The following is a 24,717-nucleotide window of genomic DNA, read 5'->3' on the forward strand; positions in this document are numbered from 1 at the left end:
GCATTCAGACCTTTGCTTTTGCAGCAGAGTGTGATTAGAGAGCTGCATAGAGGGCATAAACAGGGTGTTGTGATGGCCGCCCTGCTCTCTGGCAGCATCGGGACTCTGCTGAGAGCCTTCGGGGGGCTGAGCTGCAGACACGAAGCCCTGAGGTGAAAGCAATGATTGTGCCCTGGCGGGTGATGTGCTTGTAGGAAGCTGGCCAGGTGTGTGGTGGACACCTATGGTGTTAACACACTATACCAGGCCCAGTTATCCCCTATTAGTGAAGTGTTGGCAGTGTCTGGGAAGCCAGGGCTCTCTAAAGGTAGCTATGGATGAGCAGCCAAGACTTATCTAGGAGAACTGCAATGCAATACCGCTATAGTCACACAACACTATCACACATGAAAGAACCACGCAGAGTTACAAAAATAAAGGTAGTTTATTGTAGTAACACAAATACTAGAATACCTAATAGGCAACCCCCAACTGGAGGTAAGTTAACTCACTATTATATGCACATTAGCAATTACTAAAGAGCATACAAAGCAATAAGCATTGGCAAAAATATAGATAAACAGTGAGGGCCAAACCACACGTAGGAAGCTGGCTTTGTGCATACCATAACAAAGGGAGATATAGTATGCACAGAGTCCAGGAGTTCCCCAGAGGCTTAACAGAGGCTAAATTAGTTAGTGCAAATGCTCTCTTTTGTGGTAGTGTGGTCGAGCAGTTAGGCTTATCAGAGAGTGGTGCAAAGCTTTTGTTGTACACACACAGGCAATGAAGGAGGCACACACTCAATGACTAACTTCAGGCCAATGGTTTTACATAGCAAAAATATATTTTGTTACTTTATTTCTAGAACCACAAGATTCAGTTTGCAGGTAAGTACATTTGTAAGTACGTTTCCAACATATGTATCAACACCACTTTGTTTCAATTTGGCAAGTTAAACGTTTTTCAAGAAAATGACAAATATCTTTTTTAAAAGTTTACAGTGCACAGTTCTGGGGGGAGAAAAGGTAGTACAGTTTTGAGATAAGTACAAGAATTACTGTTCCAGTCTCTGACGGTTAGGATGTCCACAGGTTGGAGTTCAAGTTAACCCCAAACACCCACCACCAGCAACACAGGGTTGGCCGGGTGTAGAGGTCAAAGATGATGCAGGATTTAAAATGGAGTATCATGCCTGTTTGCAGGTAAGTATCCGCATCTTAGGAGGGCACACCTAGGGGGTTTAGGTGAGCACCGAGGGGGCCTACAGGTCAACATCAAACACACACCCTCAGCGGCACAGGGGTGGCCGGGTGCAGGGTGCAAACACAGCGTCAAGCTCCCAATGCTTTTCAATAGGGGGACTCAGGGGGTCACAAAGATGCAGCAGGCTAGGTTCAGGGGATCGGTTCCCGGAAAACCACAGGCTGAACAAGGAGGAGGGGCCACCTGCTGGACCAGTGTTTGGATTCCCCAAGGCCTGGGGGCTGCAGGTACCTTTAGATGTCTGGACTCTTCGTCCGGTTCTCTCGCAGTCAGGGGGGTCTTCTGGATTTAGGCTACAAGTGTCGGCCTGTTGGGGGGGGGGGGGGAGGGGTGTCAACCCAGGGTGGACACTAGGTTGGAATCGCCTAGGGATCAGGTCTAGTTGGTTGGGCCATTTGGACACAGGCAGTGGGCGTCTGGTGTAGAGTGGGCAGACTCGCAGAGCCGGGGCGATTCCGGAGTCCTTTGCTGGATTTTCTTTCTGGACAGGGCTGCTGTCCACAGGACATCTTATTCCTCTGGGGTGCAGGCAGTACTCTTGACTGGGGCCAAGTCAGTTGGCCCCAGTCAAGAGGCCAAGTCAGTTGGTGTCTTCAGTCTTCTCTGCTGAGGGTCAGCTTAGCAGTCCTTCTTTCTTCTTGTCGTCATCTTGAGGTCACCAGAAATCTGACGAGCTACATTCAGGGGAGCCCTTAAATCCTGGATTTAGGGGTGTTAATGGGGTCAGAGGGCAGTAGCCAATGGCTACTGTCCCTGAGGGTGACTACACCCTTTCCAGTGTCCACTCCCTTTCCAGTGTCCACTCCCTATGGGGAGGGGAACACAAACCTAACCCTATTGTTCTCGGTCCTCCAAACCAAAATGGAGGATTTTGCAAGGAGGGGGGTCACTTCAGCTCTGTATACCTTTGGGGTGGTCTTAGCTGAAGTGGTCACTCCTCCTTGTTTTCCCTAACTTTCCTGCTGGACTTGCTGCCAAAAGTGGGGCTTTGTCTGGGGTACGTGCATCTCCACTAGCTGGAGTACGCTCAGGCACTGTAACAGGAGGCCTCGGCCTGAGCCTTTGAGGCTCACCACCAGGTGTTACAATTCCTGCAGGGAGGAGGTGTGAAGCATTTTTCAATACATCCAACACTGGCATCAGTGTGGGTTTATTGCGCTGAGAAGTTTGATACCAAACTTCCCAGACTTCAGTGAAGCCATTATGGAGCTGTATAGTTCGTAATGACAACACCCCAGCCCATATACTCTATAGTTCCACACTGCACTTACAATGTCTAAGAATGGTCTTAGACACTGTAGGGGCATATTGCTCATGCAACTATGCCCACACCTGTGGTATAATGCACCCTGGCTTAGAGCTGTAAGGCCTGCTAGAGGGGTGACTTAACTATGGCAAAGGCAGTGGTTTGTGGGCATGGCACCCTGAGAGAGATTCCATGCCAACTTTGTCTTTTTCTCCTCACCAGCACACACAAGCTGCAATGACAGTGTGCACGTGCTTGGTGAGGGGTCCCTCAGGGTGGCCAAATACATCCTGCAGCCCTTGGGGACCTTCCCTGGCCACACCACCCTTGGTACCATGGGTACCTTTTACCAGGGACCTAACTGTGTGCCAGGTGTGTGCCAAATGTTTGAAGCAATGGTACATTTTTAGGGAAAGAACACTGGTGCTGGGGCCTGGTTAGCAGGATCCCAGCACACTATCAGTTTTAACTCAGCATCAATATCAGACAAAATGTGGGGGGTAATCATGCCAAAAGGGCATTTCCTATGCCACATACTAAAAAAAAGTGGATTGTGAAAGACAGTCCCCCACCCAAGCAAGTGAAATCAGTAAAAGGGACCCCTGCGACCAGGAGAGCAGTGGTAAGCAACTGGTTTTCCCCAAAACCAACAGGAGGACTTTAGAAAAAGGATTATGCAAGACCCAACCAAGACTAGAAGAATCCAAAGGTGGATCCTGACAGAAGAGGATCTGCAGAGGAAGGGGACCAAGTCCAGTTAGTGGTGGAGTGTCCGGTGATGGCAGGAGCCACTACCCACCCTTCTGTGGATGCAAGAGCAGGTCGACAGTGGATGAAGAAAGTCAGAAATGCAGCACAGGAAAAGAGGAGGAGTTCCAGGAGTGATGCAAGTGGTGTCCCACGTCTGCGGTTGAGATGCAGTCGGTCAGTGGTGCTGGAGAACCACCAACAAGCCTTGGCAAATGCAAGAGACGGAGAAGAGGTTTTGCAAGGCTGAAGAGGACCAATAAGGTCCAGGGGACTCGACCCACGGAGGGGAGTCCTGGGTGACCCTCAGCAGTCAGAGAAGGCAGCCCCCACAGGCAACCCACTGGCAGCGGGCACATCAGTTGTAGTGAGGCCCACACAGCACACCTGAAGAGGAGTCCCACGTGGCTGGAGCAGCAAGCAGGAGACTGTGATTTGCAGGAAAGAGTGCCGGGGGTTGGGGCTACACGGAGCCTAAAGATCCCTTGGAGGAGGAACAAACAAGCCTTGGTAGCTGCACGAGTCGCGATGCACAGGGGTACTGTCCTACAAGGAGAGGCAAGGACTTACCATCTCCCAAGTTGGACAGCTGGTAGAGAGGCCCAAGGGGACCACTCCAGACCACGACCAGTGATGCAGGAACCTCGCTGTTCTGGAGGAGAGCAGATCCACGCAGCCGGTTGTCATTGCAGTTGGTGCCTGCAGATGCAGGGGAGTGACTCCTTTATTCCAAGGGAGATTCCTTCTTATTTCTTGTGCAGGCTGAAGAGTCCCCACCCTCAGAGGTTGCACAGCCAGGGAAATGTTGCAGTTTGTGGATGGAGCCGGAGAATCAATGCTGCAGAGCAGAGTCGTCGCTGAAGTTGCAGATTGTCGGTTCCTGGTAGTTCCAGTTTCAGTCCCATTGGCCAGATGATGAAGTAAACAATGCAGAGGAGTCGTGCTGGAATCTTGTGTGTCAAATCTGAGGACCCACCCAAGAGGAAGACCCCCAAATAGCCCAGGAAGGGGGATTGGTCACCTAGCAGAATGACCACTTATCAGGAGGGGGCTTTGACGTCACCTCTCTGATCTGGCCACTCAGATGCTCCCAGGGACCTCTGCCCACCTTGTATTCAAGATGGCAGAATCAAGTGGCCACCTGGAGGAGCTCTGTGCACCATCCCTAGTGGGGTGATGGACAGGGGAGTGGTCCTTTCCTTTATCCAGTTTTGTGCCAGAGCAGGGACGGGGGTCCCTGGACTGGTGCAAACCGGTTTATGCAAGGAGGGCACCAAATGTGCCCTTCAAAGCATACAGTGGCCTGGGGAGGCTACCCCTCCCGAGCCATCTAACACCTATTTCCAAGGGAGAGTGTGTTACCCCCCTCTCCCACAGGAAATCCTTTGTTCTGCCTTCCCCTGCCTGAGCTGGTCAAGCAGCAGGAGGGTAGAAACCTGTCTGAGGGGCTGCAGCAGTGCAGGCTGCCCGGAAAACCCCAGAAGACCAGTAGGAGCATGAAATCATACAACCAATACTCTAACAGTATTGGGGTATGATTCCGACATGTTTTATACCAAACATGCCCCGGTTTGGAGTTACCATTATGTAGCTGGACATAGGTGGTGACCTATGCCCAGTACACGCATAGAATGGGGTCCCTGCACTCACAAAGTCCGGTGCAACGGAGCTGGAGTTCATAGGCAGGGCTGACTTTAAGGCGGTGTGAGCGGTGCAGCCGCACCGGGTGCTGACCTGGATTGGGGGCACTGACCTCAGGAGGGCGCTGTGTTTAGCAATGACTTACGAAACTTGTGATTTAAAAGCACCTGCTGAAAATGTCCTTATGCGCCCAGCCTTGAGGAAACAACTAAAATGTCAAGATACCTCTTGTCATTAATGTTCTTGCTAGAAAGAGAGATGGGAGGTTTGTCTAGCGGGCAGCTTCGAATCACCATAAAGTAGCATAGAGGGTTAATATGCCTGCAGCAAAGAACAGAGGCCTTTACAAGCGCTTTAAAACAAATTAATGTATGTGAAGGGGGGCTATAGAGAGATGAGGGGCACGTTTGCGGGATGGTAGTGAGTGAAACCGAGGAGGTGGTAATGGGTCAGAAAAGACTGTTGCACTGGGCGCCACCAGCGTTAAAGCCAGCCCTGTTCGTAGGGGTACCTCTGCTCATGCAGGGGTGCCCTCGCACACAGGTACCTGCACCCTGCCGTCTGGGCTAGGAGGGCCTACCATAGTCGGGACTTACAGTGATCTGGTGCAGTGACCTGTAGTGAAAGGGTGCATGCACCTTTTCATGCAGGCTGCCATGGCAGGCCTGTAGACACATTTTGCATGGGCTCCCACGGGTGGTATAATACATGCTGCAGCCCCTGGTGCCCCAATGCCCTGGATACCTAAGTACCATATACTAGGGACTTATATGGGGGCACCAGTATGCCAATTGTGGCATGTGCAAAATCCTAGGTAACCAAATATAGAGGGAGAGAGCACAATCACTGCGGTTCTGGTTACCCGGGACCCAGTGCAAACAGTCAAAGCATACTGACAGCAGGGAAAAAGTGGGGGTAGCCATGCCAAAAAGAGGGTAGTTTCCTGCAGTGCTCTGTCTTCCCCATTGCTAGCTTGATTTGAGAATCAATATGCATATCCAAAACTTAAACCGATTAGCAATATCTCTGATACAAACAAAAATGCAAGTTTGTGTACGTATCATTATACTAAAAAAAAAAAAATTGAAGAACAACACCGCTACCCATGTCTCAGTCCTTATAGTTTGGGATGGTCCCCTCCCACGACAGGCTATTCCCACAAGCAGGTCTCTTTAGCACAATTGACTATAGTCTTTCTTCTAGCACCATTCATTACACAGTAATAAATGCCTTCTCCTTTCCTCTGGGCGCCTTGCTAGTCTTACTGTCGTGTTGTGTAGCTTCCCACATTTAGTTAAAACATTTCTTAATTTCAGAGCTGGAAATAAAAGGTGTTGCTAATCAGGTGTGTGTAGAACTGCATAGGGTTTTTCTCCACAAACATCATGAAGTTTGAAAAATATACTTGCAACAAAAAAAATCTGCAGTGGCTAGGAAAAAGTATTTGTCTAAAACTCTTGACAGAATTTTCTCCTGCAGTTGAATGTTTTGTGACAGTAACACGCCTCACGTATTTGCTGGCACAATTAATATTTTATACATCTCTTGCAACTATTACCACACTCCGTGTCAAATTAAAGTATCAGTGCACAAAAATAACTTCATACCGAGCCTTCTAATATTCCTTTCCATCTGGGTTTTGGGGAGATAAAGCAGGAAGGGTGCCACGCTTCTATTTGAGAGACTCATACTTGTCGAGTCTAGCAATTGTATGTATCTATATCATGGTCAAAATATTGACCTACAAAAATATTGCATCCAATATATCAACCATTACTGTATCATCTAGGCAACTTACAGATTTATTTACTCTACATCTACGTACCTTAATGATATGGTGGTAGTTGGTTTAGTGGATGCATTTTTGTTTGTTATGAAAGCAATATATCCCACGTGATATAGTGATCCTCTGGCTGCTGGATGAAAACAAAGAGCCTCTGTCTGTCAACTTGTAAAGACTTCAGTGTTGATTAGACTTTTATACAATGTCTGGTTGGTTGGGGCACTCCACCACTTCTGCTGCTCAGCTGTTGAGATGGGGCCCTCCTTCTTCCTTTGCTTCTTTGTTGTGGTGATTGTCATTTCTTGGAATTCATGAATATTGGTAGACAATCTCTCATTGCAGTCTCTCTGTGTCATAAAATATCTCACCATACACTGATGTGAATCCTTTTGTTCCGTTTTGGTTTCTTCTTTAGAAATACTTGAAGGGCAAAGATTTGGAGACTCTGGGACAACTGGCCAAGAGCGAATGCAATCAGGTATGTAGAGTGGAGACTCTGCTACTCCCTGGTGGTAATCCGGTTCTCTCTTCAGAGTTCATTCAGTCTGCTGTTTGATCCTCTCTACCGCTAGATGGAAAGTACACACATTGGAGCCCACATCCATAAACACCCTAAACCTGTCTTGGGCTAAGCCAGATTTTCAGAACAGCCACTGACTATGTAATTTACTTCTCAACATAGTTACTTTATGTTACTTATGTGAATATCCTGCATATTAAGCCTTCCGTTGGTCACTCATTCCTTAAATATCCTCAGTGACGGGATTGCTCTACAATGGGTTATGTCCCTAAAGGCAAAATTGGCAAGAAATGTGCTAATTATTGAGTTACCACATGAGTCCACGTCAGAGTGGCTATGTTTCTAGTTTTGGGCTTCTGGGAAATGCATCTCGATCTAGTGGACTAAAGCTCGAGATTACAGTGGTTTGTAAGAGGAAATGCAATGCCTGAAATGTAAATTCCCCTGCTACTTGGCTTCTTGTGATCGTAATTTACAACCTCAGATAATTTCCAACATAAATTATTTCCTTTTTTCTTGACCTCCCATCAGTCTACTGTCTACCAACTTTGTATTCCAATGTGATTCTACCAACTGGCCATATGTATTGTAAAAGGGTCAGCTAGACCACTGCAATTTTGAAAATGCTCCTTGCATTAGTTATTTTCAATTATTGGGGTAGTTAGGAAGTACTTCCTGGATCTTCCATCCATTTTTAGTCCTGATGCGAAGCAGGGATCACAAGAAAGGTGGCATGCGTCACCAGCGATAGAGACGTTTGCCCGGGTCTGGGAGACACTTGTAGAATATGGACCCCTATTTGGGCTATAGAATCAACTGGTCCAAATCGAAATTTTTCCACATGGGGGGGCCGCAGTGTATGTATTTTACCATTGGCTAACTTAAACATAGATGGAGTTGGCTTTAAATATTTGTGGATCTACATTACGACAGACCCCACTAAAAGAAGAGCGCAAATTCTAACAGCAGTTATCTCTGAGCTCCACAAGGACAAGGAGCGATGGGGGAAACTCCCACTAAATGAACTTGCCGGATGACATCTTTGCCAAAGTAGATCAGGAGGTCCTTACATTCCTTTGGGGCGGGAAACACCCCAAAATCTCACTTCAGACACTCCACCGAAACTCATACCATGGGGGGATAGCTCTACCAGACCTAAGGGCATATTATTGGGCAATTCACTTGACAGCAAAAAGTGACTGGAAACACACACCGGGGGGCCACCCTACATATCTGTTTGAGAGAAGTCAATTCATGCATAAATCTTACCTGCACTACCTATATGGTGGTCAGGGGCACGCAAGCCCTCTTGCTACCCACACAACTTATGATAGAGGCTTGGCATAAGGCTGGATGCAAGATAGGTTGGAATGCTACACTCACCAGGGTAACTTCGTTATGGGAGGGATCCTACTTGAGGGAACTGGGTAGTTTGCTGGACTTTCAAGGATGGGCAACCATCGGTATTTCTAAATTGGGTCACCTTATAAAGTAGGGTGCACTGAAGACCTTCTCCGACCTACAGGAGGAATACTCTCTTTCCCGATCTCAATACTATTGTTACATCCAATTAGCGCACGGTTGGTGAGCCGAAAACGTAGATGTATTTGGCCTTCCAGATTACGCCCCGTTAGAGGGCTGTCTCCTTATGGGCACAGTGGAAGAGAAAGACATCTCCTGGATATACAAAACCTTAAACAATAATATGCTAGATACACTCGGGTGTCTCAGGTGCCAATGGGAGGGAGACCTGGGGCCAATGGATGATAATGACTGGGAGACCTCCCTAATGCGCCCCCGCACAGTGGCCATACGAATCCGACTGAGACTCATTCAGTTTAAAATCCTGCACAAGATTTATTATGATAGGGTGAGACTGCACTCGATGGGAAGGACCCCGACATGCCTCTGCTGTGGGTCCCCTGAGGGCATGTTCATGCATACTCTGTGGACATGTCCGAGTATACAGAAATATTGGGTAAATAATATAGGCAAATTGAGGGAGGTGCTCGAAACACAGATACCAACGGAACTCCCCTACATATTACTCTGCATCCACACAGATGTAGATTTGCCGCACGTCAAACTCCTTTTCAGTGACCTGGGACTGGTGGTGTCAAAGAGCGACGTCGCCAAGCATTGGGGCTCTCCTTAGCCCTCCACGATTACAGAGTGGAGGCGAGGAATGGATCTATATATAAGGCTGAGAGAGTGACTTATAGAGCCCGTGGATGCTCCCAAAAAAATCATAAGGTATGGGACGCCGTACCATGACCTGCAGGATGATTTGCCCACTTGCATGTTGATCACTACACTTGAATGTAGACATGCAGTTTTATTTATGGTCATCACTTGTATTTGATTGTACTTGATTCATTGATAGCCGGTGGGGGTCCCAGGTGCATAGTATGTTGCCTGGTAACTGTTGGCATGCTCACTCTTATTATTGGTGGTGTCACTCATTTTGTTCTAGTCGAAAATATTGGCCACTGTCCAATATCCATGCCATATTGTGACTGTCATAATGCCTTCAACACTGCTAACCGTGAGCTTATGGATTTGTCTATGCTATCCCACTTCGTCGGGGGATGAGCTACAATATACTGATGTTTTGCACTATTCTTTTGTGTCCATTGTTATGGTTTTGTACTGTTATCAGAAAACTAATAAATACACTTAAAAAAAAAGAATGGCGGCCTGATCTATCACAGGTGACACTCTCCCTGCCTGGAGACCGTGGAGAAGTTTGAGTTGGGCACTGTGTGTGGCCAGTTGCTGTCACGTCTTCATAATATTTCTCTATGGGCAGGATGTATCCTGGCTAATCCTGAGGCCCGATGGCAGCTGGAAGGCTCGATTGGCCAAGTTGTGGACTGAAGAACAAAAAGCACAACTCAGTCAGCTCACGGGTGCCAAGGCCGGTGACGTTCTCCTTGTTGCTGCTGGGGAGCATGAGGCCACGGTAAGCAAGAGGCACCGCCTCTCTGCCTGAAAGAAGGGCTGTTTTCAACCCAACATAATGTTTGATTGGAAAGATTTTGGTGATTCAGAGTTAAAAGATCCAGACATAGATCTGATCAGGACCTCCTGTCCACCACACTGTGTCTTCACCTGCAGAGTTGTCACACAGATTCTGTACGGTCTCCATCATAAACCTTCATATGAACAGAAATATGTACTAAAGTGTCTTTGTTGTTCCTAAAAATACCTTATTTACACAGTGCTCCCTAATTATAGTGTTATAATGCTGTAATAAGTGTAGAGCATGGCAAGACTAGTATGGTGAATCTTTTGGAGTGTGAGAGCCATTCTTTTGGTACAACGAAATGAGTACAGTAAATGATGCAGATTGTGTTGGAAATTGGCGTTTCAGAATGTGGAAGTCAAACCCAGGTTATAACAGCTTGTGGTGCTGCACTCGAGCAATCACTGTGCTTGCTGCTGGCAGACCATACTTATTTAAAGCCCGTGGGATTCACCCCTGTCACCACATCACCCTCTCGTTTATGTAAGTGTCGTGCAGTGTTCTAAGGCATGGCCCGTCCTGTGGGGCTGAGGGGTCTCGCACCCTCCCCCATTTTTTGCCCCTCAAGAAGAGTGTCTGTTAGGCTGAGCAAAGGTCAGCCTGACAGGCACTCTTCATTTTCAGGTCAGGCAGCCAGGAGCTAGACATGCGCTATTAGCGCAGGCTCCCGGCTGCCTGAGCTGAACTTTGCTGGGCTGAAAAAGTCACAGCCATGTGGACGTAACCTGAACCGCCTAGCAAAGTTGCCTCTTGGCCCTTCCCCTCATGATGAGGGGGAACGTCACCGATTGCTTCGGATATGGGCACTTCAGTTTTAAGCCCTGAAGCGCCCAGGGCCAAATGTCATTCAGTGGTACCTCGTCGCAGAGTGGGGTGGGGTCAGCAGTCTCACTGACCCCATCCCACTCAGTGACGAGGCTGGGACTGCTGCCTTCCCTCATTGGCTGATGTTAGGTTAGGTGAATGGATGTGTGAATGAGTAAGCATGAGTGTGCATGTGTGCCTGTGTGTCCTGCCCGCCCCCATCTCTCCTAAAATAACTGGCCGCCAGTGGCTACTGTATGCTTCTAACTTCAGTACTGCCCCCTAGCAAATGGCTGCCCATGGTGCTACACCTGGGCTGGCTTCAGGTCTCCATCTGCTAACTCCCCGTGGCCATCTGTCCTTAACTTGAACATTTTGAAAAGTGTCAACTTAAAAATAAAAATAAATTGATCTATTTGTCTTTACATTTTGTGTTTTTCCACACACAATTTACTGGTTCTCTTTCTGTCTCTTATTCTTTTTCTCTCTCTCTAATTCTCTCCCGTCCACCAGTGCTCTGTTTTAGGTAAATTGCGACTGGAGTGTGCCACATTTTTGGAGTCCCGTGGAATTGTCTTGCGAGACCCATCCTTGTTCCACTTTCTCTGGGTAGTGGATTTCCCGCTCTTCCTCCCTAAAGAAGATCAGACCGACTGGCTGGAATCAGCCCACCACCCTTTCACTGCTCCCCACCCAAGTGACTGCGTCTTCCTTTACTCGGACCCCAGGAAGGTACCTAAAAATACAATGTGCATTTTTTGCTTGTTATCACAATTATAGTTTGCACGTGACCTAGTCTTTGCAATTTTACAGTCATAATGTTAAATATATTTATATATTTAAAACAATAACACATCACCAAAAAAATATATATATATAAAATCTAAGGACTTACTGTTTGTGTGTGTGTGTGTGTATATATATATTTTTTTCACTAAAAATAAAGCTTACAGAGACATTATTATAGTTAGGAAATAGATTTTTTTTTTTAAAACATAGAAATTCACTTAAAAAAAACAACGATTACAGGGACGTTATAAATAGGCTCTCATTGTAAACATACTAAACCATAGAAATTCATCATTTATAGTTAGTTATCTAAAGTAACTATAACTGATGCCCTGAGGTAACTATATCTCACACACTCGCCATGCACAATTTTCTGATAATTTTTTTACTGCAAATGTTACATTGATAACACCATTGATAATATCAAAGACGTCATGAGTGATGTATAACGTGGGGTAATTAGCAGTGCATGGTGAGGGCACGAGTTATACTTACCTTAGGGTGCGAGTTATAGTTACTTGAAATAACTATAACTGCTGAATTTCTTAGGTTTTGTACGAGTAAATTCAGTACATAACCGTAACATTCCTGCAACCTTTGTTTTTTTTTTTCATTGAATATAAATATTCTTCAATGTTTCAATGTGCCACTTAACACTAGATGCACACAAACATTCGGTTTGGTTTTCTTTATGCCACTCTAGTTTGTAGAATCCTCTAGCAAGGATGCTGGTAGTATATATTAATATAATTGGGAAGACACTCCGAAATTGCCTCCACAGCGTCTATATAAACTTAGCTACACCATTTTGTACTGGGTAGCGGTCAGTAGATCTATGATGCAGCAAAGCATCTGTTGCACGTCTTACACATTTTTGAGCAGTCAGGTACCTCTGCTGTTGAACCACGTAGGTTTCATGGAGAGGGCAGTAGTATGTTTCTGAAACCACCATTAGGATATAACAGACTATTGCCAGAGATGTGGAGGATGAGACTTTTTAGCGACTTTTGAGTGATGCTAATGATAGCCTCCATTCCAAATTTCAAACAGAACTCTGAACTACTTAGGATGTGATACATCTTGCATGCCTTCATGTGTGATCTTTCCTCCAAAATTGACCATAGCCATAGCCCGTCGACAGGCAGTGAGTAATGTAATTGTGTTCACCTTCTCCCAGTAGTTCTATTTGTCTAGGTCGAAACAATCCTTTGTTGTTATTGCCAAACATTTCTGAGATGAACTAGTCCAAGTACAAAGAGAATCTTACTTGTGTGACTGAAGATGTTTGCTGCTCAGTCTACATCGAGAATATTCCATAGTAAGGAATTGGAGGCCAGAGCTTTAGTATTGTTCAGAATGTATCCCAAATATCTGGGCATGACCTCCAGTAGCTCCTCTGTTTCTTAAGTACCTAAGTCAGCACTGAGACAGATTGTTGAGTTGCTTTCACTTATTTGTGTCAGAGCTTACTATTAGTTATTGTGAATGAGGGTTACTTTGAAACAGTTATGTTTCTGCACATTAACCAGTGCTAGCAGGGTTCGATAAATTTCAAAGTTTGAAGGAGTTAAATAGCCACTGAACTTGGTGGCTCAGTGTGCCACCAAGTGCTGACTCAAAGTTTTTTCTCCATTTTCCTTGAAATTGTACCTCACATTCACATCATTCCAATTACAGGCAGCCCTGACAGACTTGAATGAAGGCAAATGACATGCCAAGAGTTCAATTAGTTTGCCACTGCTACAATTACATATGTGTCCCTTTTCTTTCCTTTTCCACATAATTATGGTCCACACAGTGTGAGAGGAGCCTTGTGTAGGGGGCTGGCTCAGTATATGGTGTACACTTATGGTGTGGCACCCTATTCCGAGTCCAGGCAACCCTTTGTGATAGTGTTTGTGTCCAGGTAGCACAGACTGTCTAAGGATACCTGTGGTGAGCAGCTGAAGCTTATCTAGGAGGATTGTAAAGCACTTGCAATACCACAATAGCCAGGCAGTAACTCTCACACAAGAAAGAACCACACCAGCTGTTGCAAAAATAAAGTATTCTTTATAATAACACTACTGCAATACTAACATTGGTATATCTCCACTTGGAGATATCTACACCGAAATATACACTTAGAAACAAACAGGAATAACAGAGAAATACACGAGGCCCTATGGGGGGAACAAACTATTTGCTAAGGAAGTGGTATAAGAATGGAGGTGCCCAATCAAGGTAGACATGTTAGAATCCCAGAGGCAGGGGGAGTAAGAAATTACCAGAGGTAAGTACCAGAAATCCCACAGGTGCCCGGGTGCAGAGTTGTTATTGAGCCGGGAGTCCCATAGGCAGTTGGATTTTTATGGATTCAGGAACCTTCCCAGTGGACCCAAGAAAACCAGTTGGCACAAAGAAGTTTGGAATAGTGCCCCTACCAGTGGATACCCAGAACACCGGAGTACTTACGCCAGGGAGCCCAGGTGCATAAAGGAGAAGTGGCATTGGAAATCATTGTTGAACCCAGAGGAAGCCTCAGTTGTCCAGCTGCTGGTGCAACCCATGGACCAAGCCAGTGGAACCCAAAGGTGGATTCCAGATGTGAAGAACCTGAAAAAGAAGAGGACAGTGTCCAGACCATTTGGAGATGTCCAGGCAGTACAGGTAGGCAATGTTCACCCTCTTGGAGGGGAAGTTCCTGTAGGACGGTGAAGGAAGAAGTCCAGCTGCAAAATGTAGGGGATGCAGAAGATTCTTGGAGTTGCCCATTAGCTGTTCCCCTTCGGTGGCCGGATTGCAGGAGGGTCAGTGGCTGGCAGGACCACCAACAAGCCTTTGGCAAACAAAATAGTTGTTGCGAGGAAGATTGTAGGTTTTTGGGGGCCAACAAGGTCCTAGTGACTCAACCCTTGGAAGAGAGCCAGGGCAGGCTTTCAGCAGGGAAAAAAGCCATCTGGGAGTAGGAGGAGCCCCCACGAGTGAGCCACTTGCAGCAGGCACAGGGAGTCGATTAAGGCCTCAGTGATACAACAAAACAGGAGTAGCAACGTCGCAGGAGTTGCAGAGTGGAAGCTGATCTTTGAATTGCAGAGTGCTGGAGGCTGGGGCTTCTTGGAGCCTGAAGATCTCCTGGAAGAAGAGTCAACAATCCTTGGCAAGAGCAACAGTCGCGCTGCACAGGGGTTCCGTTCCAGTGGCTGAAGGAAGAGCCCACCATCTCCCAAGTTGGTCAGAAGGCAAGAGGAACCCAGCGAGGACCACAGAACCAGCACTTGTAAGCAGAGCCTTTTTGTTCACTGTGGGACAGCAGGACCCACCAACCGGTTGTTTTCGTCTTTAGGTGCCTACGGATGCAGGGGAGTGACTCCTTCACACCAAGGGAGATTTCTTCTTGCCTCTTGGATGCAAACAAAGCCCTTGTGACCCTGAAGGATGAACAGCTACGGATGTTGCAGAAATCTTGCAAGAGCTGGAGAAACAATGTTGCAGTGGAAGCTCTCCCAACTGGATACAGTCTTGTTTCAGTTTCAAAAGCAGACCAACAGTGCTTCCAGAGGCCAGGGGCAGAAGATGTCTTGCAGAGACTTTCTTGTAGAGTCTTGGTCAATGAATCTGAGGACCCGCCCCTGGGGGAGCCCTTAAATAACCCCAAAAGGGGGTTGGTCACTCTGTCGTGACCCACCTATCAGAGGGGGGTCCGGGACGCCATCTACCTGGCCTAAACAGTCAGATGATCCCAGGAGCCTCTGCCCACCATGTTGCTAAGCTGGCAGGATCAACTGGCCACCTGGCAGAGCTCTGTGCACCTCCCTAGGGGAGGAGCTGGACAAGGGGGGTGGTCACTCCCCTGTACTTTGTGTAGTTTCGCACAAGAGCAGAAAATGGGGGGTCATGAACTGTGCAAACCAGATTATACAAGGAGGACACCAGATGGGCCCTTCAAAGCAGTCTGGTGGCGTTCAGAGGCCACTCCAGCCCAGAGACACCTATTTCAAAGGGAGAGGTGGTCACTGTAGGAAGCTGGCCTGGTTTGTGGTGAGCACCTATTGTGTTATCACCTTATACCAGGTCCAGGTGTCCCCTAATAGTGAGGTGTAAATTGTGTCTTGGAAGCCAGGGCTCTCTAGAGGTAGCTGTGGATGAGCAGCCCAGACTTATCTAGGAGACATGCAAAGCTTATGCAATACCACTACAGTAACACTCATGAAAGAACCATATAGTGTTACAAAAATAAAGGTATTATAGTAACACAAATACTAAAATACTGTACAGGCAGTACTCCACTAGTAGGTAAGTAAACACACTATTATGTGCACATTAGAAGTCAGTGATTAGCATAGAAATCAATAGCAAATAGTAAAAGCAGTAGGAAATAATGAAGGCCGCAGGGGGAGACTAAACCATATACTAAGTAAGTGCAATGTGAAAGGCAGTCCCCCACCCAAGGAAGTGGAATCAGTAGAGGGAAGCTGGGGGAACTAGGAACCCCAAAAGGTAAGTACTAGGGTGCCCCCCAGCGACCAGGAGGGAAGAGGTAAGTAGCTGTTTTTTCCCCCAAACCCACAGGAGAACTTTGGAAAAGGACTGTGCACGCCCCAGACAAGACAGGAAGAAACCGAAGGTACATCCTGACAGAAGAGCCCATGCAAAGGAAGGGGACCAAGTCCAGATCGAGTTGGAGTGTCCAGCTGTGGCAGGAGCCACTACCCTGCCTTCAGTGGATGCAGGACCACGTCAACGGTGGATGAAGAAAGTCAGCAGTGCAGCACAGGAGCAGAAGAGGAGTTCCAGAGGTGATGCAAGTGATGTTGGAAGTCGGCGGTCGTGATGCAGTCAGCCAGTGGTGCTGGAAATCCACCAACAAGCCTTGGCAAATGAAAAAGTCAGAGAATAAGGTTTTGCAAGGCTGAAGAGGACCAGCAAGGCCCAGGGGACTCGACCCAAGTAGGGGGTCCAAGGTGACCCTCAGCAGCTGGGAGAGTCACAAGAAGAGGAGGCAGCCCCAACAGGCAACCCACAGGCAGCAGGCACAGGAGTCGCAGTGAGGCCCCAACAGCACACCTGAAAAGAAGCCCCACATCGTTGGAGCAGCAGGCAGGAGACTGTGCTTTGCAGGGAAGAGTGCTGGAGACCGGGGCTACACGGAGCCGAAGAGCCGTTGGAGGAGGAACAAACGAGATTTGGTAGCTGCAAGAGTCGCGGTACACAGGGTTCCGTCTTGCAAGGAGAGGAAATGGCTTACCGTCTCCCCAAGTTGGACACCTGGCAGAGAGGAACAAAGGGATCACTCCAAACCACCACCTGTGATGCAGGATCCACGCAGTTCGGGAGGAGAGAGGATCCACGCAGCCAGTCGTCGTTACAGTTGGTGCCAGCAGATGCAGGGGAGTGACTCCTTCTCTCGAAGGGAGATTCCTTCTTGCCTCTAGTGCAGGCTGAAGACCTGTCAGAGGAGGATGCACAGTCAGGGAAATATTGCAGTTGCAGGAAGGAGCCGGAGAAACAATGTTGCAGAGCAAAGTCATCACTGGAGTTGCAGATTGTCGGTTCCTGAAGGGTCCATTTGCAGTCCCAGTGGCCAGAAGATGAAGTAAACGATGCAGAGGAGTCCTGCTGGAATCTTGCACGTCGAATCCGAGGATCCACCCAAAGAGGCGACCCTAAATAGCCCAGGAAAGGGGATTGGTCACCTAGCAGGGTGACCACCTATCAGGAGGGGGCTGTGACGTCACCTGCCTGACCTGGCCACTCAGATGCAACCAGGGGCCTCTGCCCACCTTGGATCCCAGATGGCAGAATCAAGTGGCCACCTGGAGGAGCACTGGGCACCACCCCTGGGGTGGTAATGAGCAGGGGAGTGGTCACTCCCCTTTCCATTGTCCAGTTTTGCACCAGAGCAGGGACCGGGGTTCCCTGGACTGGTGCACACTGGTTTATGCAAGGAGGGCACCAACTGTGCCCTTCAAAGCATACTGGTGGCTTAGGAAGGCTACCCCTCCCAAGTCATGTAACACCTATTTCCAAAGGGAGGGGGTGCCTCCCTCCCTAAAGGAAATCCTTTGTTCTGCCTTCCTCTACTTGAGCTGGTTAAGCAGCAGGAGGGCAGAAACCTGTCTGAGGGATGGCACAGCACGGGCTTCCCGGAAAAGCCCAGAAGACTGGTAGGAGCAATGCTGGGGGTCCTCTAAGGAGCCCCCAGAGAGCATGGAATCATACAACCAGTACTCGCAACAATATTGGGGAATGATTCCGACTTGTTTGATACCAAGCATGCCCAGGGTTGGAGTTACCATTGTCTAGCTGGGTACACAGGTAAAATGGCTTTCCCGCACTTACGAAGACCAGTGAAATTGAGCTGGAGTTTGTAGGGGCATCTCTGCTCATGCAGAGTTGCCGTCATATGCAAGTACCTGCACCCTGCTCTCTGGGATAGAAGGGCCTGCCATAGGGTGACTTACACTGACCTGGTGCAGTGACCTGTAGTGAAAGGATGCATGCACTTTTTCACGCAGGCTGCAATGGCAGGCCTGCAGACACATTTTACATGGTTTCACATGGGTGGCACAATACATGCAGCCCATGGGGAACCCCTGGTGCCCCAATGCCCTGGATATCTAACTACCATATACTAGGGGCTTATACGGGGGCACCTGTATGCCAGTTGTGGGGTGTGCTAAGTCCTAAGCAACCTAATTTAGAGGGAGAGAGCACAGTCACTGGGGAGCTGCAGCTCAGGGGAGACCCCTGGTGTACCAGTGCCCTGGGTAACCAAGTACTATATTCTTGGGACTTACATGGTTGCACCAGTATGCCAATTGTTGGGTGTAAAACTTTACCAGCAACCAAATTTAGAGGAGAGAGCATGAACACTGGGGTCCTAATTAGCAGGATCCCAGTGTTCTACAGTCTGAACACACTGACACTAGGCAAAACGTGTGGGTAACTATGTCAGAAAGATGCTACTTTCCTACACATTGGATCTGCTCAAAGCAGACTGTTTTGTGCTGGAGCATTGATGTAGTTTACACTTTGGAAGTGAATTACATAACACAATCTGCCAATGTAATTTCAATATGAAATGTTTTTTAACTTATAAAGCAGGGCATATTTAATAATGATAATAAGGACTATTGTAGTGCACACCACAGAGTGTATCTAACTCTGAAAGATAAAAGGATGAGGAAGTATTTCAAACCTGTGGTGTGTAGGTTCCCTACAGACCTGCAGCATGTGATCAACTGACTGAGTTAAATTAACACCATATGTGGACCACTCCTCTTCCTTTGTGGCCAGGCATCTAATTTTACCTCTACTGTGTGGAGCATCATACTTGCATTCAGCATCTAATTTTGACTCTACTGTGTGGAGCATCATACTTGCATTCAGCTGGCTTTATTTTTTGGTGGCACGCTGAACACCACCTTGTAGCAGCTTCTAAGCACTGTAGTATAAAGAAGGTTCCTAGGAGTTCACCAGGAACAGCGAGCACCATAGGGAAGGTCAAAAAGACAACGCAGGGGAACATCACATGGTCAGTTTAGTTTTGAAGATCAGTGAATGATTTACTCTCAGAATTAACATTTTATGAAGTGCTTCTTTTGGACGATTTCAAATCTGTGGTCACTGTGGTTTGACTTTGCTAAACGAGCACGTGTGGTTACTTATTCTTATGGTTCACAATAAATTACATTGTTGGATCATGTATTCTTTGTATTTCGGCCCAGTTTCCCAAATAACACAGCTGAGTGCCTTAATTTCTAGTTTGCTTGCTGTTCGTAGCTGGTGCAGATGCACAGTAACATGTTTTCCCTTCTTGACTAGTGAGCATAGTTCGGTTCACATCATCAAGCCTACGTCAGAAATGACATGCGCCGGTACCTGCAAAAGCACCACCTTGGCGTGCAGTTCTTTCCTTTTCACGCTCGATAGCTCTGATCCATGAAGAGCTAGCCAAAACCGTTTTTTGACTGGCTTTTTTCTCAACTTCTGTCAAACCCTATTTTTGAGAGATTTTCTCTTCTGGTGTGACAGTGTGTCCCCAAAGAAACTGACCAGTTTGAAACCATGGGGTTCCTGTCACAGGCAGATGTCTGTGAATGACCCACACTTGGTTTGTTTGTGGTGCTTGGCGAGGCACCACAACTCCAGGATCTTCAAGGACTGCAGCACTATGCACTCCCAATATGGGTGGTCCCCTCAGCACACAAGATCCCAATTGTGTTGAAGGTCCCGAGACCCTTCATGGGTGTATGAAACTGGCTCTTTATTTAGTGGACCTTAAAGAGGTGCACTTTGTAAAGAGTCCAGGAAAACCCCAAAGGTATCACAAAGGCAGAAATGACATCCCAGATGCTCTCTTTTGTGGTAGCATGGGTGAGCAGTTAAGATTATCAGAGGATAGTACTTTTCGAGTTATGAATTTTTAGAGTTTGCAAAGGTTGTCACTTAGTAAATTTTTCAGATATGGCAATGTTGTCCTTTGGAGGAAGAAGAAGCACTGCATATAGGTATAGTACAGCGACTTACGGGACCAGTCTGCTGGACTTAACTTATGTGTGGAGCAAAGTCCAAGGTCACACCAACAGGTCACCTCAGGCGGCACTGGGGCAGTCGGATGCAGTGGTGCAGTTCAACATTGGGTGCCCCATGTAAGTCTATGGGGATCGGTCTGGTCACAGAGTTGCTGTATGGGTGGACTGAGAGTCCATTCCGGGCGAACTACCAAGAGGGTTCAAGTCTTGCGATGCTGTAGGAACACCATTGGTTCTGCTCTCCTTGGTCAGGGGCATTCGGGTGCAGAGGTGGTTTGGACCATCAGATTTCTGTCACTAGATGTTGGTGGTGGTAGAGGAGGGCCCACAGAACCAGGCTGCAGGCGTGGCCTGGGAGTCCAGTCCGACCGAACCAACGAGTGGATTGAGGTCTCACGAGTCCCAGGGACTTAGGGACACCTGTGGTCCTCTTCTCCTCCGTGCAGGGAGTCCTGTTTCAGAGGTGCAGTGGACTATCGGGTCACTTTCACTGGAGGCGGTTGCAGTATGGGAGGGTCTGCAGGCACAAGTGGCAGAAGCCATTGCACATTATCTCTGGAGGGCCTGGGAACCACTCTGGCACCACTGGCCCACTCTAGCTCAAGCCAGGATACTTGGGTGCAGTGGTGCTGTCCGGCATCAAGCTTTTTGCAGTCCCTGTCCTCACAGTTATTTCTTGGATTGCCTGCAGATGCAGGATAGCAGATCCTCTGCTCCAAGGGAGTTCTTCTTGGTGATTTGCGAAGCACTGGCAGCTCTCCTGGTTTCTTGGAGGCTGCAGCGGCAGGACAGATCAGTTGCTCCTCGAGGGTCGGGTGCAACAGGCAGGCTAGGCGCCAAGTCAGTCGTGCTCCTCGGTTCTCGGGTTCAGAAGGCTTCTTGTCCACTTGTTTTTTTGTGTTAAGCGAAGATCTGAGGTCTTGGTATCAGGGGGTCCCCTAAATACTCAATTTAGGGGCGTTAAGGGGAGTGAAGGGTGGTAGCCAGAGGCCTCCTTACCCTTTGGGTCACTACACCCCTTAGATGACCACTTCCTTTGAGGAGTGGGTATCACCTAGTATGAGAGTTCCTAATTCCACCACACAAAGATGGCAGAATTCCTAAGGCTGTGTTCACTTCAGGCTGGTCACCCTAGGGGTGTGTCCAGCCGCAATTGCAATATGCCTCCTGTATAACTAATTTTCCTGCCTGTCCAGGTGCTAAATGAATGGGTCGGCATCTCCCTCTGAGGAGAGCCAGAACTGCATACCAAAGGTGTTGGGCTCCTTTGAAGCTTACTTCCTTGAAATGCAGATTTGCAGGTCCATCCTAGTAGGAGGAGTGTGCAACACCTCTGACATAGCAGGCTTTGTTTTTGACCTCTAAAGAGCAAGGGCTGTCAACCTTGGGGGGGTCAAAACCTCATCTGTTGGTGGCAGGCTGGCTATAACTAGTCAGCTCACCAGAGGATGATAGTTTTCATGGGGCACCTCAAATGTGCCCTCTGGGTGCATGTATTCATAAATCCATCACTGAAATCAGTGAGAGGTTATTAATACGAGATGTTTGATACCAAACATCCCTAGTTTCAGAGAAGTCATCATGAAGCTGGGGAATTCTTTTCAACCATTGACCAGCACATGTACTTAAAATGGCTTCCCTGTTCACTTACTATGTCTAAGAATCAGCAAAGGCATAGTAGGGGCATATCTGCTCTTGCAGATATGTCCACACATGTAATATAATGCAACCTGCCTTATGGGTATAAGGCCTGCTGCAGAGGGTGACTTACAAATATTACACTCAGTGTTTAGGGGACATGGCACACTGGCTGTGTGCCATGTTGCATTTTCACTCTTGGAGCACCTTTGTCACGCGGTGGCAGTCTGTATGAGGTTGGTGCTGGGTCACTTAGAGTGGCACAAGCTGTGCTGCAGCTTCTAGGGATCCTCTTCAGTACCCATGCCCTAAGTACCAGGGGTATCATTTAATAGGGAGTCACAAAAGGTGCTTAAGGCCTGGTCACTTGGGGATCAAGTGACTAGGGTTCTTGTTTTAGGGGAAGGAACACTGGCACTTGGGGACCTGGTTAGCAGGAACCCAGTGCCCTTCAGTCAAAGTTGTTGCATCAAAACCAGGCAAAAAAGTGGGAGCAGAGAGGTACTGCACCCAGAATCCAGCTTCCCCACAGATGTAAGAAATCAAAAAGATCTTCAACTTCGCAACACCTGTCGAAGTCTTCTGACAAGGAGTGGGATGGTCGGCACTCTAGGCCTCATGCTTCGTCCAAGTCACTGTCTGCTCCGTGCTTCCCTGACTTTCCCAGAGCGACCCCCGCCCAGATTAAAGAATTGTTAGAGGGCATGCACCTCATATTTGGGGGGCCTCAGCCCTTCTGGAGCAAATTTGGGCCCCAAGGCCTCAGGAGGGGCCCCCACTGGAACCTTGCTGTTGGGTTCACCCTTTGGCCCCATGGATCCCATGTTAGATCAGGAGTGGAGCAACCTGCGAGACTGAGACCTTCCTCGTTACCCACTCCAGTGTTGATGCCTGCGGCGCTGCCAACGCCCCATGGTGGCTTTCATCCCCATCGTCATTCCCGCTCCAACACCGAGCCAGACGGGTGTCTTCCAGCGCCGACTGGGACCATGCTGTATGGATCAGAGCTTGTGCCTTTTGCCCTTGACAGCCCAGAGAGGGAGACAAATAGGAGGGGTCTGAACACCCTTATGGATACCAGCATCTCCTGGAGAGAATGAGGACAACTGGTATGAGAAACCGGCGGAGGTCAGTGGGTTAGACACTTCACCTGATACTGGGTTGGTCTCTCTTCTTACCGTGACTACAGAGGAGGAAGCCTCTTCCACTATGGTGGTGAGTAGGGCGGCTGAGGTCTTGGACCATCAACTTCCCTTAGTGGCAGTCAAGACGAATGTCTTGACAGAGTTTCTTCTGCTGGGAGTCGCCCCTTCCAAATCTTTACTCCCTTTTGATGAAGCCCTTACTGACATCCTACTCTGGGCTTGGTCAAAGCCCTGCACAGGGACACCTGTGCATAGGACAATTGCCCACTAACATTGCTCTGCTCCTGAGGGCCCCAGTTTCCTTACCCAGCACCCCACCCTGAAGAGCTCAGTCACTCAAGCCTCCACATCTAGGGTCAATCCTGGCACATTCCCTACCACTCCACCAGACATGGAATCCAAGAGGCTGAATATCTTTGGCAAGAGAATGCTCTCTTCCACTAGCCTTGCACAGTGGTCGGTGAACATTGCGTGCCTTTTCGGCTGATATTCTCATACGATCTGGGATTCGGTTGCACAAGGCTGCTGATAGTCTCAAAGGAGGCCCGAGCCATACTTTCCCATGCTACTGCTGAAAGGAGTGACTCAGCATAATTAACCATACTATGTGGACTGGGCATAACCATCTTGCTGGGTCAGATTTTATAGTCAGTGGCCCTGTGGCGCCATGCCTGACTGAGACCCACTGGCTTGTCAGGGAAAGTCCAAGACTCACTAACCGGCATGCTCCTTGATGGCTCTCATCTTTTTGGGGAGAAGGCGGACTCAGCGCTGGCGCACTTTAAGGAAATCAGAGCTGTAGCCAGGTCCTTGGGGCTTGTCTATGGGCCCTTGTCAACCCCAGTCCATCTTCCACCCCTTTTGTGGCCACATAAGGGAGTTCCAACCACGTCCATACGTTCCCAGTGACCATAGCCTGCAGACTTAGTAGCCTTTTCATGGCTGAGGACGCGGGTCCCATAGGCCAAATGGGCCAAGTAGCTAGAGGTCAGGCCTGCGCCTTCTCTAGCACTTCATGGAAAAGGAGAAATTCTGAATTTTCGCAAACTTGCAGGTTCTGTCTGCCCTGGTTCCAGGAGACTTGGATTTGCATGATGCATATTTCCACATTCCCATCCTGCCTGCCCACGGGCGTTACCTGAGGTTCACAGTGGGCTAAGAGCACTTTCAGTTTGCTGTGCTCCTCTTCGGCCTTACCAGCGCTCTTCGTGTGATGGCAGTTGTTGCAGCTCATCTGCGTAGGTTATAGGGGCTCCAGTTTTTACCTACTTTAATGATTAGGTTTTGAAGACAAGCTCTTCACAGGCAATAGTCTCCCACCTTCTGATTACAGGGAATCTTCTGCACTTGCCAGGTTCACTATCAACATGTCCAAGTCTCATCTGAGTCTCTCTCAGATGCTCCCTTTCATCAGAGCTGCTTTGGACCCAGAGCAGTTTTGGGCCTATCCTCCTGAGCGGCGAGTCCAGGATATTCAGGCTACGTACTGATGTTTCAGCCTCTATCCTGGATTTCGGTGAGAAGGATCCTGAGGTGATTGGGCCTCATGGCCTCTTGCATCCTGCTTGTAACCCGTGCCTCTTGGCATATGCATTCTCTGCAGTGGGACCTGAAGTCA

General features: G+C 48.2%; 1 protein-coding gene across 5 annotated transcripts in view; it reads left to right on the forward strand.

Annotated features, from left to right (window-relative positions):
- DARS2 (aspartyl-tRNA synthetase 2, mitochondrial) overlaps positions 1–24,717 on the forward strand; it is a 149,686-nt gene that overhangs the window by 77,355 nt on the left and 47,614 nt on the right. For all 5 annotated transcript variants that reach the window (XM_069231585.1, XM_069231587.1, XM_069231584.1 and 2 more), the window contains exons 13-15: positions 7,078–7,140; positions 9,992–10,144; positions 11,525–11,743. In XM_069231585.1, coding sequence (XP_069087686.1) covers positions 7,078–7,140; positions 9,992–10,144; positions 11,525–11,743 — 435 coding nt within the window. The remainder of the gene's footprint in view (positions 1–7,077; positions 7,141–9,991; positions 10,145–11,524; positions 11,744–24,717) is intronic.

The sequence above is a fragment of the Pleurodeles waltl genome, chromosome 4_2 (assembly GCF_031143425.1).
Source record: "Pleurodeles waltl isolate 20211129_DDA chromosome 4_2, aPleWal1.hap1.20221129, whole genome shotgun sequence".
Classification (NCBI taxonomy): domain Eukaryota; kingdom Metazoa; phylum Chordata; class Amphibia; order Caudata; family Salamandridae; genus Pleurodeles; species Pleurodeles waltl.